General features: G+C 40.8%; 1 protein-coding gene across 9 annotated transcripts in view; it reads right to left on the bottom strand.

Annotated features, from left to right (window-relative positions):
* Window positions 1-17,865, bottom strand: part of DMD (dystrophin) — a 1,715,077-nt gene that overhangs the window by 1,194,250 nt on the left and 502,962 nt on the right. For all 9 annotated transcript variants that reach the window (XM_030575515.1, XM_030575505.1, XM_030575489.1 and 6 more), the window contains 6 exons: window positions 17,561-17,674; window positions 15,371-15,526; window positions 11,305-11,475; window positions 8,226-8,408; window positions 6,902-7,036; window positions 5,519-5,668 (listed from right to left, as the gene is read on the bottom strand). In XM_030575515.1, the coding sequence (XP_030431375.1) occupies window positions 5,519-5,668; window positions 6,902-7,036; window positions 8,226-8,408; window positions 11,305-11,475; window positions 15,371-15,526; window positions 17,561-17,674 (909 nt within the window). The remainder of the gene's footprint in view (window positions 1-5,518; window positions 5,669-6,901; window positions 7,037-8,225; window positions 8,409-11,304; window positions 11,476-15,370; window positions 15,527-17,560; window positions 17,675-17,865) is intronic.

A 17,865-nucleotide genomic window follows, 5' to 3' on the forward strand; every position in this document is an offset into this window, starting at 1 on the left:
TTTGGCTGCCCTGGGTTATAGGGTTTATTGTCGGTGTGCCCCCTGGGGTATTCGCTCCACTTGACAATAGCTTTTTTCTCTTCTGCCACTTCCATCCATTTGGCTCCAATCTCCCCCGCTTCGATTACTGTTTTGGGTTTCCCATCTAGGATGTACCTCTCTATTTCCTCAGGAATACCATCTAAGAACTGCTCCGTTTGTATCAGGAGGTACAGCTTGTCCAGATTGTTAACCTTTGTTCCTGATATCCAGGCTTCATAATTCTTTGCAATGTGGTAGGCATGTCAGGGGAATGACACATCTGGTTTCCATTTTTGGTTTCTGAACCGCCGACAGGCATGTTCAGGTATTATCCCCATTCTGTATCTGTCCTTGGTTTGAAAAAGTTTTTAATCGTTCATTTTCTCCTTAGGCATTTCAGCCGCCACCTCTGCTAAGGGTCCACTGAGCAGTGGCCTCAATTCTACCATGTACTGGTCTTCAGAGATGCTGTACCCAAGGCAGGCTCTTTCAAAATTTTCTAAGAAGGCCTCAGCGTCATCACCTGCCTTGTAGGTGGGAAATTTCTTGTGCTGTGGAACCATTATTGGCGAACAGTTGTTAGGATTGGCTGTGTTCTGTTGCCTAGCCTGTTCTAATTCCATGGCCTGTCGATGGGCCTCCCTCTGGAGTTCTATCTGTCTTCTGTAGGCTGCATCTTCTTCTTCTTGTTTCTTCTGTGGGCCACCTCTTCTTCTTGTTGTTTTCTTTTGTGGGCTGCCTCTTCCTTGGCTAGTTCTGCATTAATTAGTTCCATCCGTCTCCTATGTTCATTTTCTTTGTCCATGGCTTGTTGCCGTTTTCGTTCCTGTCTCAGGCTTTCCTTGGAACTCATGGTTCCTGCTTTCTTGTGCTGAGGCGCCCTCTGGTGTTTACTGCCTGAAATGCAGGTTCTCTGTTGGCTTCCTGGGGTTGCTTAGCAACAGAGTCCTTTTAACTTCCTAGCCTCTCCTGAAAGAGGTAAAAAGCAAAAGAAACCATCTTTCATTTACAAATGTGTTCTGCTGGTGTAGTTGACTCACAGCTGGAGTTCTAGTGTCTAACAAAAGACCCCTTTTAAACTTAATGGTCCTTGCCTGAGGCCATATCTATGCATAGCCAGAAAAATTCTCTGGTTGTAGTTTTAAAAAAGAAAAAAAAAAACCCTTCTCTCTGCTTACAAGCAGCTAGCAGAGAAAATAAAATTAATAATCTTACTGGCTTTTGGATTCTTATCTTTCTCATACGCTGCACACCATGTCAAGTATAATTCCCAATTCTGGACCTTAGCGTCCAAAATATGGGTACTAGCATGAATTCCCCTAAGCTTAATTACCAGATTAGATCTGATAGGCTGCCACCAATCAGGACTTAGAGTAGAGCGCCTGATAGACTCTGGTCTCCCCCAAAACCTTCCCTGGGGGTCCCAAGACCCAAATTCCCTGAGTCTCACAACAAAGGGAAATAAACCATTCCCCTCCCCCTCCCTTCTTCCTCCCAGCTCCTTCCCGCCCTGGGAACACTAGGAGACAGCCTGATTCAACTTTTTGAATCACCACACCGAGAGGAGTGTTACCTTCCCCCTCACCCAGAAGCAATACAAGCTGTGTGAATCTACCACAAAGAGAAAATTTATCCTTCCCTTCTCCCCACCAATTCCCTTGAACCTTAACTAGGAGGAAAAAATCAAACAGGTCTTAAAAGCAAAACTTTTAATAAAAAAAGAAAGAAAAAGGTAATAGGTTTATCTCTGCACTTTAGATGGTAAAAAGTTACAGGGTCTTTCAACTATAAACAATAGAAAGAAACTTTCTCCAGCAGAAGCACAATTTAAGCTACTTCCAGCAAGTACACATATGCAAATGGAAAAAAAAACAAATTAAAAGACTATGACCGCCTTTTCTTACTTACAATTCTGAAGAGATAAGAGACTGTAGCAGGGAGATTGGCAGAAACCTGGTTGCACCTCTAGTCCCATCCAGGACCCAGAGAGAACAAAGCCAAACCCAAAACCCACAAACAAAGGCTTCCCTCCATGAGATTTGAAAGTATTTTGTCTCCTCTGGTCAGGTGTTTGCAGGTCACTGTTTGTAAACCCTTTATAGGTGAAAGAGACATTAACCCTTAGCTATCTGTTTATGACAAATGGTGAGCCTGGGTTCCCTTATCAATCCCTCAGCTTTAAAAACTAAAGAGTTTTCCAAATCCCAAAACGCACAGGGATAAGTAGAAGAGCCCACACACCTCAGCAAGACTAACCCATTTCATAGCCCTGAATGGGACTACCATAGAGACTCAGGCCATGTCTACATCTAAAATTTTGCAGCGCTGGTAGTTACAGCTGTATTAGTACAGCTGTATAGGGCCAGCGCTGCAGAGTGGCCACACTTACAGCAACCAGCGCTGCAAGTGGTGTTAGATGTGGCCACACTGCAGCGCTGTTGGGCGGCTTCAAGGGGGGGTTCGGGGAACGGGAGAGCAAACCGGGAAAGGAGACCCGCTTCGCCGCGGTTTGCTCTCGCGTTCCCGAACCCCCTTCAAACCGCAGGGAAGGAGACCTGCTTGCTCGGGAACGGGAGAGCAAACCGCGGCGAAGCTGGTCTCCTTTCCCGGTTTGCTCTCGCGTTCCCGGAGCCACCCAGCAAACCGCAGGGAAGGAGACCTGCTTGCTCGGGGTTCCAGGAACGAGAGAGCAAACCGGGAAAGGAGACCAGCTTCGCCGCGGTTTGCTCTCGCATTCCCGGAGCCACCCAGCAAACCGCAGGGAAGGAGACCTGCTTGCTCGGGGTTCCGTGAACGAGAGAGCAAACCGGGAAAGGAGACCCGCTTCGCCGCGGTTTGCTCTCGCGTTCCCGAACCCCCTGCAAACCGCAGGGAAGGAGACCTGCTTGCTCGGGGAACGGGAGAGCAAACCGCGGCGAAGCGGGTCTCCTTTCCCGGTTTGCTCTCGCGTTCCCGGAGCCACCCAGCAAACCGCAGGGAAGGAGACCTGCTTGCTCGGGGCTCCGGGAACTAGAGAGCAAACCGGGAAAGGAGATCCGCTTCGCCGCGGTTTGCTCTCGCGTTCCCGGAGCCACCCTGCAAACCGCAGGGAAGGAGACCTGCTTGCTCGGGGTTCCGGGAACGAGAGAGCAAACCGCGGCGAAGCTGGTCTCCTTTCCCGGTTTGCTCTCTCGTTCCCCGAACTGCCGAGCAAGCGGTTCTCCTTCCCTGCGGTTTGCAGGGTGGCTCCGGGAACTAGAGAGCAAACCGCGGCAAAGCTGGTCTCCTTTCCCGGTTTGCTCTCTCGTTCCCGGAACCCCGAGCAAGCAGGTAAGGAGAACCGCTTGCTCGGCGGTTCGGGGAACGAGAGAGCAAACCGGGAAAGGAGACCAGCTTCGCCGCGGTTTGCTCTCTCGTTCCCGGAACCCCGAGCAAGCAGGTCTCCTTCCCTGCGGTTTGCAGGGTGGCTCCGGGAACGCGAGAGCAAACCGCGGCAAAGCTGGTCTCCTTTCCCGGTTTGCTGTCTCGTTCCCCGAACCGCCGAGCAAGCGGTTCTCCTTACCTGCTTGCTCGGGGTTCCGGGAACGAGAGAGCAAACCGGGAAAGGAGATCAGCTTGATTACCAGAGGCTTCCTCCTTCCACGGAGGTCAAGAAAAGCGCTGGAAAGTGTTTACATTGGATTACCAGCGCTGGATCACCAGCGCTGGATCCTCTACACCCGAGACAAAACGGGAGTACGGCCAGCGCTGCAAACAGGGAGTTGCAGCGCTGGTGATGCCCTGCAGATGTGTACACCTTCAAAGTTGCAGCGCTGTAACTCCCTCACCAGCGCTGCAACTTTCTGATGTAGACAAGCCCTCAGGCAAAAGGAGCTGACTGGCCATCCTGCCAGATTAAGTAAACTTTGTGCAATGCTCTGTCTTACCAAAGGGGGTGCTGTTGCACCAGCACACTGGCTCACAAGTGGCTACATGTGCAAACCCCTCATGTTACAAGTTTCTTGAAGTATGGTAATTTGATATGACCTCCCAAATTACGATCATTCAAGTCTCCTTAGAGTCTAGCTCCCAAATAAAACACAGATCCATACCACAGACTGACAAGTTAAATTCATTTTCCTTTCATGGCAAAGGCAGTCTAGTTTCCCATGTTTTTCTCTTGCTGTCTCTCACACTTAGTACACCACATTCAACTTCTTTTCATCGATTTTTTCCCCCACCAAAGTTTTGCATTTACTTTACTTTAATGTGTGTTTGATCCACTCAATAAAGAGCAATGAATCATCTTTTTTGATAATCCCATGATTTTACCTTCACAGAACACCAAAGTAACCAGTGAAATCTAGTCCTTATTATAATAGTGATGGTCCAATTGGATAATCAAGTCAGGCCACTTCTTCTATTCCTGAAATATTTTTAGTCTTCATTTATTCAACTCTGGTACTTTTCAAAATGAGACTAATAAATAAGCACTCTGGGATGGCATTGGAAAGTGACACAGAGCTGTGACTACCTGTAATTTTTTTTTTATTATTATTAGCTATCCCACATTTCTACTCATGTCAGACAGTGAAAAGAAACCACAGTAGTAGCTGTCAAAAGATTTTCACCTTAGTAGTTAATTTCAGAAAACCTTTCTTTATCACTTGCTTATTTCTCTGCTGCCGTTAGAAACATACCCCATACTTTCATAAACATATTTTTCATTCAAACTAAACTACATGTTCCATGTAGACCTTAGTTTGAAAAATGAAACTTATTTTGTCAATTGAAATAATATTTAATAATATTTAAAATATTTCCTGGCAACACCAGAGCATGATATTTATTTTATTTTTTATATTAAAAGGATTTTAAAACTTTAATACACAGATAGAGAGACAGAGAGTGAGAGTTTTCTGAACAGATTTCTCAGTAAAAAGGATAAAGAATTTAGTTGGTTTTGTCGAAGAATTAGTAATAAGTGTTCAGTCTCAGTCAAAGCAGATTGAACGACTTCCACATCAAAAAGAATCCTTATGAACTGTGTCAGATGCACAAATTTCACTCTCCTCATGTTAAACATATTTTCTTTATTGAAGTTTTCCGACGAAGCTATTTATTGACATGAGTGCTCATTTTATGACATGCTCGGCAGAAAATATACTTGTTAAAGAATATTACACTTGACATTTAATTTTGAAACAACAGTTGGCTTCCCAGTGGGAGTTTTGCCTGAGTAAGAAATGCTGAATAGGGCTCTTTAATATTAAATTCACCACAGATATTTTTCAAAGGAAGACACTTGAATTTTGAAGTGTAAGGGCTACCCAAGCAATTCCCTTATTTCTAAAGTAAAACAATCTGCTATGCACTGCATAGTAACAATACAAGGAAGCATAGTAATACTGTATCTTATTGTTTTCAATTATCCTATACAATTAGGAGCTAATTTTATTTTCTTGAAAATTAGGTCAACTGCTAAAGTGCTAGTTGTTTAAGGTAAAAGAATAAAAAAATGGGATGATATTATATGTACCTCCTGTTGCAGCTCTTCCCATCGAGTACTGAATTTCTCCAGTTTTTCATTGATCAATTCATCCAAGACTCCCCCGTCAGTTAAAGTCTGTGCCAGCTCCTGAATCTGATTGCGGTTATCTTCTGGATGTTGCATTAAACTTTCCAAAGACTGGAAAAAAAACCCAAACCCAAAAAAATCACGATTCGTTCTCCTTTTTCTCAGACCAGCAGAAAAGTCTGAAGAGCACTCATTTTTCATTAATGTGTAAGAAAGAAACCCTCCATTTCAGACACAATTGAAATGCAGACATCAGATCAAAGTATCAAACAATTTCATATTTACGCCATAAAGTACTGTGCACTATGCATTACAAAAATCATGCTTTAGCAACTAAGTTCTCAACTCTAGCAAAGCACTTAATCACGTGCTTAAATTTAAACATGAATACTCCCATTGACTTATTTTCTACATCCATGTAGGACAATAGCTCATGTCAACATGCCCATACCTCTTGGTGAAAAAATGTCTATTGAAATAGAAAATCAAAATTATATTAATTAAATCATAGCATCCGCCTTGCATTAATCCCATCAAATGTGATTTGTGCTTAAAATCAAGCATTTGCTTAAGTATTCTAACTGGATTGGGGCCCAAGTGCAAAGTTACCATCCAATCAATTAATTGTTTTCTGCACTCTGATGCACTGAGAAGGAGGGTATGTCTACATGGGGATTAAAAACCTGCAGCTGGCCTGGATCAGCTGAGTCGAGGTTGTGGGGCTTCAGCTCTGGGGCTGAAAGACTGCTATGTAGATCCTGTGAAGGTGGAGGGTCCCAAAGCTAGGGCTCCAGCCTGAGCCCAAATGTTTACACAGCACATTTTAACCCCACAACTCAAACCCCATGAGCTCAAGTTAACTGACCCGAGCCAGCCATGGCGAGGCAATGGTGCTTTTATCCTCATGTAGACAAACTGAAATATAATTCTTAGATAGCCCATTGCCTTCATAAATAATTAATAAAGACTGAAAGGACCAGGTCCTAAGGATAAAATACGGACCCCAGTAAAATCACTGATGCTTTTGCCATTGACTTCAGTGGGGCCAAAATTTCTAAGAGTAGGATGTTTTATTATCAACATATATGAGAAATCAGTATTTTCACATGGGATTACTCTATTCCATTTACAAGGTAGTTATTAGCTTAAAACATGTACACATATTAAAATCAAATTATGACTTGAATGAAGTAGTACTTTGTGATTTTCAAATAGTCTGTATCTTCCCAAACAGTAATGCAGATTCATGGTTTCTTTCATCTGTAATGGAAGGTTTTTCAAAATGGTGTTAGTATAACTCAATATGTGTCTTGATATTTTATATCAAGTTAAGCCAGCACTTACATCTAATGCCTCTGAGATCTCTTCTGCACCTCCTTGGATATTTTCAGTTGCCTTGAGTTTCAGCTCCATCTCATTCAACCATTTATCTTCTGCATCCAAGTAGGACAATAACTCACGCCAACATGACCATACCTCCTGGTGAAAAAAATGTACATATAGATAGAAAATAAAAATTTTAAAAAACCATAGCTGCTTCTTCCTGGCATTAATCCCACGAAAGAGGGTCTTCTCTCTGAGTCCTCTCCCTCCAAAGTTCTCTGTTCAATCCCATATCCTCTATAATACCACATGGTATATTCTTTCTCCATCCTGAGCAACCAGATCTCAGAATTATTTTTCCACATGTGCAGAACCAACAGGCTCATCAAAAGTTTTTCATTTTGTACTTAAACAGTTTCATGCTTCTTTAAGAAATAAAATGATTACATCATTGTAGATAAAAGCAAAGTCAATCAGACATTTTTCAAAGAATACATTAAAAGCCTAGTTTTTTCAGAGTTTATTGACATCTACGAGAGTTTCATGCATGTCAGGAGTGCTTTCAAGTGCCTAGTGGCTTCAACAGAAGACCAACACAATAGCAGATAGAGTCTAGTGAAAAAAAGTTGATTTTAATAGAATCCTCACAGCTGCTCTGATTTTGAAAATGTCTATATTTTATTTAATCAATATATATTTGTTTCCAATTTTCTTCTAAGCCTTTAAAATTTAATTTTTAAAGATTTATTCTATAAAAAGTTATATGGGTTAGCAATTTTCTTAAAGCCTTTACTGAAAACCGATAATATGTTTCAAAGAAACAATGCAGTAATAGTTTCAACTGAACTATTTTTTAAACATAAAATTTGATTCTAAGCCACACTGAATGCAATAGTTGAGAATTGCCTAGATGCTAGAATTTAAAACAGAATGCTAAAACACTGAATACCCATCTTAATCATGTTATTCTCAGAGAATTAAAAAATCTGCAATTTTTATATCATCTTTGGCTATCTATCTAAACAAAGTCACTGTAACTAAAACATTCTGAAATGTTATAAACCTTACTATCCTTTCCAAGATTAAAATCTCTGTGGTAGGTCACTCTCCACTATGTTTAGCCAGACATTGCTGAATATATAACTGTGCTCCATCAGGATAACTATTGTGATTCTGTGGTCATGAACTATATTTACAGCAACTTAATATGAGCACGGTTTATTTAGCATGACAGTAGTAAAGGAAACAAAGATAAGAGTTTATTATCTGTTAATCCATCTGCTAGTGTCTATCTTATTTTTGCGGTTGAGTAGTTGTAATATTAAAGACCAACAAAATAGCTGACCTCCAGAGTTTTGCACTTTCCATTTAGCCTGCTGCAGAGCCGCTGGTAGTTTGTAATTAATATATCAAGTTCCTTTTCTAAGGCTTCGTGAGCTGCAGGTGGAGCTCTTGCTATAAAATTATTCACAGAGTCTGTGAGTAGCTTCACCTTCACCTCTTTCTGTGTGGCCTCCTCTTTTGCTGTCTGTAAAATAGAAGTAAATGATGGTCATGACTTTGGTCCTGACTTGTAGAGAAGAAATCAGAGTTCAAATAATTCTATCAAGATTCTACTTAGGTTGAAAGAAAGAAGAATCAAGGAAGTAATGCCCAACCACGCTGATATCATCTTTGACAGTTCAATGAAAATGTATGCATCTTGTTTTCATTTTGGAGGCAACATACAAATTTATCATGAATAACAAATAAATATGTTACACAATATAGAAGTACTGAATCTTTTGGAGTAGTGAGAGAACAAAACAAAACAAAATTTCAATAATATACTTGCTGAGAAAATGCTTCAGGCATCAATGCTGCAATACTTGACATAACAGATTAAAATATCTTTTGTGTTACTTCCAAATAAATTAAATTAACCATCTTTAACAGTCCACAGTCAATTGGGGAGATTTAAAAGACAAAAATCAAATTTCTGTCTAAGACCCCAGTCACAGCTGTATTTCAAATTTGAGCTTCTGCGTGAGCATTCTTTGGATCATCCAGTCAACCCCAGAATCAGCTGAGGATTTAGGGAGAGAATCCTTCCCTCATGCAATAGTACTGTCTGGGGTAATAGCGGAGCTTGGAAGGCTTGAGGGGTGAACATGGCTTAGTCTTGGAAGAAGATGCAGTAAGAAGTGAGCAGCGATCCCAGGGAGAAAGATGAAAGAAAGGCAATTGTTAAGCAATCACAGAGGGCCATAGTTTAACAGGGAATTTTAAAAATAATTAAACCATATTTAACCACTAGGCTGCTCTCATTTTTAGCCTATGTAATCACAACAACTAATTACTGTTACCCTCATCTGTGCTCTTTTTCCCTCCTACTGTTTGTTACTCTCATTAGTTATGAGTTAATTAAATTGAAGATCCTCAGTGCAGGTAAGGTGTCTCTCCTCAGGGGCTTGTGAAAAACCAGCAGATGGGGTCCTTATTATGACTGGTACTTTTAGACATTACTGTGCCATTGCTAAAAATAATAAGGTAATGTTTATTTATATTGCATCATTAATGTGTCGGGTCCTTTATAGATATATGACAACAGTTCCCTGCCCCAAAATGTTTACAGATTGAGACATCGATCCTGCAAAGACTTGGACATGTGCTTAATGGTAAGCGCATAAGTCCCAGTGGAGTCTTGAAACTACTCACATGTTTAAAGTTAACACCAGCATAATTATTTTCAGAACTGGGACCTATGGGCTCAGTTGTATCCCGTTGGTGTAGTGTAGCTCTGTACCACCCCAGTGGGAGGTTCAAGAGAAATTCCTCCTGGAGCTTCTCAGCACAAAAGGAGGAATGTATCTACTACAACATCCTTTCAGGAGGTTTTGAATGCTTTCCCCAAAGCTCTGGGCCCTCTCCATGTGCCAATGGATATGGCAGGGGAGAATATGCCCTTCCTTCCTACCTGCCTCTCCTTTGAGCCATGTTAGGCTGAGAATTATCTTTTTGCCCCGTAGTGTCAGGGGCAGCTCTAGACATTTTGCCACCCCAAGCAGGGCGGCATGCCGCAGGGGGCTCTCTGTCGGTTGCCAGGAGGGCGGCAGGCGGCTCCAGTGGACCTCCCGCAGGCGTGCCTTTGGAGGGTCTGCTGATACTGCGGTCCACTGGTCCTGCGGCTTTGGTGGACCTTCCGCAGGCCTGCGGGAGGTCCACCGGAGCCGCCTCTCTCCCTCCCAGTGTCCGGCAGAGCGCCCCCCCAAGGCAGGCTGCCCCAAGCACGCGATTGGTGTGCTGGGTCCTGGAGCCACCCCTGAGTAGTGTAGAAGTACTGTCTGGGTAAGTACAAGTTTCAGACAAGAAAGGTAGTGGAGGTTTTAATGTGTGTCTTGTTAGTTAGAATTTGTATTGAAGATATGATCAAAGTAAGGGAGAGAAGGGCAATTATTTAAGTCTGTTTATATCTGGTCAAAAATTGCATGTTTTGTATGTGTAGACTTCAGTAATGGGATTTTATTCTCTTATATTTGTATGAAGTGTTGTGCTAGGCTAAAAACTCTCTCTGCATTTCACTGGGAAATTGACCCGTTAGAAAATTTTACATAATTTGTCTTACTATGCCTGTTTCAATGGATAGTGTAATGTAAAAGTGCGATGAACTATTGTAATATAGATATTTCCACATATTAATGATATCCCAATAGCATATGCTGACTTTTAATATGAGGTTACATTTCATTCATGGCAAATCACTGTTGTTCCATTATGATTTCTTAAGGAATTTACATGATTTCTTTTCTATCAGCTGGTAAAGAAAAATTCTTCAGCTGTAGGGGTACATGCTTCCAAACCTCCATAAAACCCTCTGCTTAACAAAGAGGTTTTTTTTAAGGCCAAAGTGACCATTACAATCATCTCCCTGCATAACCCACACCATAAATTCCTGCATCAAGCCCAGGTATTGCAGTTGATCTAGAGTATACACTAATAAATCATAAATAAATCATAAATGCACAACACCTGAATTCAAGTCCTAAATTATAGTCTCCCGCTGTTTAATGTAATAGTTAAACAATCAAACTATTTTCACCCTGATTTATTGAGTAATGATCTAGTGGTTAACTACTGCTAACAACTGATTCTTTGGAAATTATTGCTTAATTAAATTAATGCTCAGACTGCAAAGAATCCAAAATCCAATAAAGCAATGGGGGGGGGGGAACCAAACCCTGTAGCAGACTACTGTGAAGATTTAAATATCTTTCAACAGACTCTAAATTGAAACAAATTACTTTAAGCCACCTATCACTTCAAATTTCAGATTTTCCACCTAGATATAAAAAGCAATTCTTTTAAATGAGCAAACAGATTGTGTGCAGCAATGACTTCAAAGAACAGTTTCAGACATAAATTAAACCAGTCAGTCTGCCTTTTACCTTCAGTTCCTCAACTGCTTTCTGTAATTCATCTGGTGTTTTATACTCAAAATCCCTCTCCAGGTACTCTTCTTCAGCTTGTGTTATCCATTCATGCATCTCTGACAAATCCTTTCGAAGACTAACAGTCTTATCCAAACCACCTTTTAGTGCTGCCTTCTTAGCATAGGCCTTCAAAAAAGAAGCATAAAATGGTATTTGATACAATATTCTACTGCACAAAAATAAAGGTCATCATCATTGTAAAAAGCAAAAACTACAGATGCTAACAATGAATCAAATAAATATTGATTTTTTTTTTAAAAAGTTGAAGCCTAAAAGTACCTATTTTGAGTTACAAGGTCACAAAGTTGCATCTTGTTTAGCAGCAGCCTCAAACAGATAACATTTCAAGTGGCCAAATGAGATTTATAAGAGAGTACATGATTGCCCTCTGGCAATTCTCCCTTATCTGCAAAGGTGTAGGTCCCAGTGCATGCATATGTAGTAATCTTAGCAGATTTTCCTCACATTTTAAAAAAATGCCTGCAGTTTGAAATGCTTTTTATATGCACTTCTTATATGTATTTAATAGCTAGTATTGAAGTTACTATGTTAAGAATGCCCACTGGCAATGTATACTTTGATCATTATCAGCGTATTAGATAGAAATACTACATCAAGAATATTATGCAAGCCATAAAATAAAACAAAAAACAAAAAAAAATCACCCACAAGTTTTATCATCAAGAACTTAGAGGCTTTTCCCCCCTGCAGAATTTTAACTAGAATTTCCATAAGCAAGCAGTACATGAGATATTAAAGAAAGCAGATCTTTAAAACAAGTTCTACATACATCAATACTGCACAATAAAAATAAACAACTAAAAGCTCCAAGGCAGGTTAGTGAAAGGGACCTCTTTGAGAAAGGACTGTGAAACTGGGCCAAGTAAGTGCTTTCCAGATTTCAGAGAAGCATACTACATCAGCAGTAATTTTTACAAAGTTGTTTACCCAACAGATACAATTAAACCATTCTGCAACAGCAAAGTCACTTACACAATCCATGCCTCAATTTCTCCCTCTATAAAATGGAGATAAACATATTTTCCCACTTTTGTAAAGCATTTTAAGATTTTCTGCTGAAAAATCTCTAAACAGAGAGGGCAAAGTATTATTTTGTTAATCTGCCTCAGGTATTTATCCATGCAATAGAAACCTTTAAACTGTTGGCTTTATATAACACTTTCTCTAAACCTCTGAATGGAGCTATATTTTGCAAGGGTAAGCATTGGGTTCTTTGAACTGGACTCCTTCTATAGAGGATAATGGTAGTACAGTTTGTTAACAGAGTATTTAGTGAAATATACCTCGAGTTTAAATCTGTTGTGTAACATACCTTACTTTCTTGTTTAAATATAGCTAAGAGTAAGTATAACATAGACATTCAGTTCCTCAAGTTGAAGGTTTACTTTTTATGGCAAGTATCAGAGGGGTAGCTGTGTTAGTCTGGATCTGTAAAAGCAGCAAAGAATCCTGTGGCACCTTATAGACTAACAGACGTTTTGGAGCATGAGCTTTCGTGGGTGAATACCCACTTCCTCAGATGCATCTGAGGAAGTGGGTATTCACCCACGAAAGCTCATGCTCCAAAACGTCTGTTAGTCTATAAGGTGCCACAGGATTCTTTGCTGCTTTTTTATGGCAAAGATGTCAAATTCACCAGACGATTTTTTTGTTGTTGTTGTTCTCAGCATAAAAGGCAAGAAGTGTCCAGTGACAGAGGTGATGGAAAAGCATTGTATGGTTCACTCTCAGAAGCATGGGTAACTGAAGTATGACAAATGCAATACTGGGCCAGAATCTAATTTTAAAACCTGAGGTACTTTGGTTTGTGTTAATTTTAACTACCATTAAAAGTGTATGTAATGGAAATCTGTAGAGTTTTAGGTCACCATTCAGAATGCATAACACAGAAAAAGAATCCTGGGCTGGTTGCTCACTATAGTCAAATTATTTTTCAAATTCTTTTTTATATAAAAGCAACTTGAGAGTCAGAGAGAGATATACATGGACAAGCTTTTGCATTTCTTGGTGGGTCAAATATATCACCTGACATGTTCTCAGGGCGTGCGATCTGTAAAGCTGAATAGTTCTGCCACTGTAAGTAAGAAGAAAGCAGTGATCTGCGAAGAGATGCTGAAGTGGATTCATTAAAATTCTTTAAAGAATGGATCATCATTAAAATTTTTCTTTAGTTTTCTTTATATAAGACAATCCAGAGCAAAGAAAGAATGTTCTTTTCGGTTTGCAGGAATGGATCCTGATAGGTCAATCCACATAGAATGATTTATAATGAACTAAATACAGAGATCACTTTTTAAAAATTGCCAATTTTAATATTAACAAAAAAGTACAAAACAATCATTGTATTTATGTGTTTTAAGAAAGGTTTAGAAAACTTCATACCCTCTTGAGGTCAACAGTTTTAATATGTAAACATGGGGACTTGTTTTAAAGGGTACACAAACAAAAATAGCTTAAAATAATCCAGATTTAACAGGACTAAAGCTAAAACAAGTGAAACATTAGTAGAATACCTATTATACAATACTGTACACTGTAAAGCAGGCCTGCACAACGTGCGGCCCGCGGAGGCTCACTGTGCGGCCCGCGGGAGCATTCTAAATCCCACGCACACGGCGTTCTGTGGGCAGCCTAGAGCCCTTTGAATCCCAGCTGTGGCTGAGATTTAAAGGGCTCAGGGCTTCCCGTGGCTGTGTGCAGCCCAGAGCCCTTTGAATCCTGGCCGCAGCTGAGATTTAAAGGGCTCTGGGCTCCCCGTGGCTGTGGGCAGCCCAGAGCCCTTTGAATCCCAGCTGTGGCTGAGATTTAAAGAGCACAGGGCTCCCCGTGGCTGCAGGCAGCCCAGAGACCCAGCTGGGATTTAAAGGGCTCAGGGCTCCCTGCTGCCGCGGGCAGCCCAGAGCCCTTTGAATCCTGGCTGCTGGAGGGCTGGGATCTAAAGGGCTCAGGCTCCCCTCAGCAGCAGGAGCTCTGGGCCCTTTAAATCCCTGCCCCAGCCCAGCAAAGCTCTGGGTTCCCCCAGCCGCCAGAGCCCCAGGCCCTTTAATTTGCCCCCTGAGAGTTCCCAGCCACCTCTTCAGCTGGGAGCCCCTGGTTGATTTAAAATCAAGTATCACCTCCTCACCCCCAACCTTCCTTTTTGGCCAACAGCTGTTTTGGTGGGACGGTGCTGTGGAAGGAGGGTTTGTTTCAGCAGGGCTGGGCAGCGCTGGGCAGGGTGTTTCTGCGGGGCTGGGAGGTGCTGGGGGAGGGTGTTTCCACGGGGCCGGGGGGAGGGGTTCGGCCCTCAGCTGTTTTCTTTGGAGTAATGTGGCCCTCGCCACTTTACGAGTTGTGCAGGCCTGCTGTAAAGGATGATCTATACTTTGTAATACCATTAGCAGTCATATTATACAAAGTGGTAACTTTACATTGACGACTGCTAGCTGTTTGATGTGTTTTCTTTGTGGGTAAAGATCACTGGTTCACCATGAACATAGTAAAAAAAAACACTTATCCTTTCAGGTCAGTACTATATACCACCTGTCCTTTACATTTGTGGGCACTTGTAACACTAATTTAAATGGATGGCTGGATATCAGTTATAATTCTAAGTACTGAACTCTGAAAACTAGAAGAACTTGATCTTGAGAATTACTAGTCAGTATAATAAAATATCAGAAGCAAAAGAATGGTTTTAATAAACACTTACTCAGTGCAGAAGTTTATATGTTGACAGATGGAAATCTTTTTGAAAAATAAGTCTATTTTGTAAAGAGCTAATTTTACATCAGCAATAAGATGTACAGCTAGAGTAAATTGCATAGTTTAAGATACCTACTTTGCATATATTTGTACATGCTAGGTAAATTTTGTATAATGGAAGGTTAATTAGCTTGAACCAAAAATGTCTAGATTCTTTCTCACATTGACTGGCTATGCACAGAGGAGGAGGAATTATGCCAATGAGAAATCTGAAAGTTAATTAAAAGAGAACCAGTCACAGCAAGAGACTCAGTACCTGTTGGCAAATGTGTTCCCACTGAGCATTGAGTTCTTTTAGTTCTGTCTGTATTCTGGAAGCAAATTCTGGCTCTGCTTCATTCTTCATTTTCTTCCCAACCTCATTAATACTGTTCAAACTGGGCTGGATTGTCTGGATATCATTTACTAAGGCCTAAAGGAATAGTAGAAGATTTATGAAAATAATGCATGCAGATGCTGTTACAGATATGTCATTTCTATAAAATTGTCCAGTAAAGTAAGATCATAAAATATTCTGCTACTATGTGTGTGTTTGTTCCAGATCTCGGTTGAAAAGACCACAATTAACAGACAATATTATGCAAAATACAGAGTAGAAGGATGAACAGTCTTAAAATGAGTTTAAATGATTAGCTTTTCTATGCAAGAAAAAAAAAAAACATTTATACAGAATTATAATATGGCATAATATTTAAGAGGCATGGGGCTCAATTCTTCAGTATGATCCGGTCCCTTTGCACCACTCTGGTGGTGCAAATGGTTTGTAAAGCCATCTTCCTTGACTATCACAGGAATTATCCCCCTGTGGGTGGCTGTATGCTACCCATCTTACATCCTTGTAGGGAGGCTTGTGTGATGCTTTGCTCTGGCAATTCCCAGCTGCTGGATCTGCCCATAGGGGTATATTCAAGGCTGTTGAAATTTGCACAAGAGACTAGCTCAGCCTCCAACCAGCTCTAATTCAGATTTCACTGAAGTCAATGGAAGTTTTGTATTGTCATCTGTTAGAATCTGTAGTGGCATAAAATTACTTTTTCCATCTCTATCTGTTTCTGCATGAAGCAGCGCAGAGCCTCAATAGAGAAGTGGGATTAAGGTTCCTGCTCCCCAAAACTGTACAATCTAAATTGAACAAAGCATAAAGTACAACAAAAGTACAGTGAAAGAGGGGATTATGTTTAAAACAAACAAAAACTGAGTCACATACATGAATCAAATCATATACATTCTGATCATTTTTAATTACAGGCTCTGGTTGGATAAGTGAGGAATAGACTGCATAGGAAAGAATGTCAATAGTGGCAACAAGGCAAAGGAAATGGGTTTTGAGGAGGCATTTCAAGAAAGAAAACAAGGATGTTTCATCTTTTTAAGAAGGGCAGTGAGACAAGTGAAGGGAGCAGTGTGAAAACAGGCATGAAGGCAAAAGTAGAAGGAAGGAAAGGGAGGGAAAAGGTTAGAACAGCAAAGGTAGTGAGTTGAGCATGACAGGAGACTCAGGCAGCAACTTAAATGCCAGAATGAGCAGATTGAACTTTATGCAGAAAGAGATAAAAAGCCAGAAAAGAGACATGGGGGGGGTGCCAGAGTCATAACACAAGAGGAAAAAGGTAATTTCAGCTGCTGAATATTGGATGCTTAAGGAAGGGAGACTTGAGAAGAGATCATGGTATGAACAAAGGCTTTGAAAGTGGGAATGAAGAACAGAAATGGAAGCAGAAGGAACAGATTGCAGAAGTGTTATAAAGTGAGAAGGGACAAGATTTGGTCTGAGTTTGAACATTTAATCAAAGATCACTAAAAATGCCATGAAGGACAGCAAAGCTTCTCACATGATGGAGATGGTGAGGAGAAGAAAAGTTTGGACAACGATGAGAATTTCAGCTTTTTAATGAAATGTTTGACTTCCAAAGGAGTTATTTTTATACACTTGCTACAAATTTGGGCCCATAGACTCCAGTGGAATTACACTGAATTTATACTACTCTAAGAGACAAAAATCTGGCTCTCAACTTTGTGCGTCTGCTTCCCTGAAATGAGAAACTACCAGAAAATGGCAACAAGAAAAAAAGTAGATGATAACTTGGGGGCAAAGTATGCTCTCACCATATTATGATTAGTATTTATTTTATTTGCAGTAGAACTCATTCAAGTGCTGGGTACTTTTCAAATACTTAAGGGAGGCCCCTGCTCCAAGGAGCTCACAATGTTTCAAATGTTCTTGTTTTGTCAGTCTGGACATACCACAAGGATACAGTATTACAGCATCCGTGTTACTCCCTTTGTATGTTCAACTTCCTGGTTTTTTTTTTCAGTATTTCCTTCAAAACCAAGAGATTCAGTTTTAAATTTACTTCTAGGTAGGCGAAAGTTTGGGTTGATTCTTCTTCTGAACACTCACCCAGCCACATACACACAAAGAATCCAGTACACAAGGACTACTTACTGTACATTGTTCAAGCTGTTTTTCCAGCGCTTCTGAGTCACCGAGGGCAGGCCACTCTTCCTTCAGAAAAGCATCCACTTCAGCCATCCATTTCTTCAGGGTTTTAGTGTCATTCTGTTTGTTAAAAACAACATTCTATTGTATGCTACAAGCACTGACTGGTGATAATAGAATTCATCATGGCACTATCACTAAACTTCATAACAGAATAATTCTAAAATTAGGAAGAGGTCACAGCACTTTGAGCAATGCAAACAAGCAAATAATTGGGGGGGGGGCGTTGCCTTTCACCATTTGGCCTGTAT

The sequence above is a fragment of the Gopherus evgoodei genome, chromosome 1 (assembly GCF_007399415.2).
Source record: "Gopherus evgoodei ecotype Sinaloan lineage chromosome 1, rGopEvg1_v1.p, whole genome shotgun sequence".
Lineage (NCBI taxonomy): Eukaryota > Metazoa > Chordata > Testudines > Testudinidae > Gopherus > Gopherus evgoodei.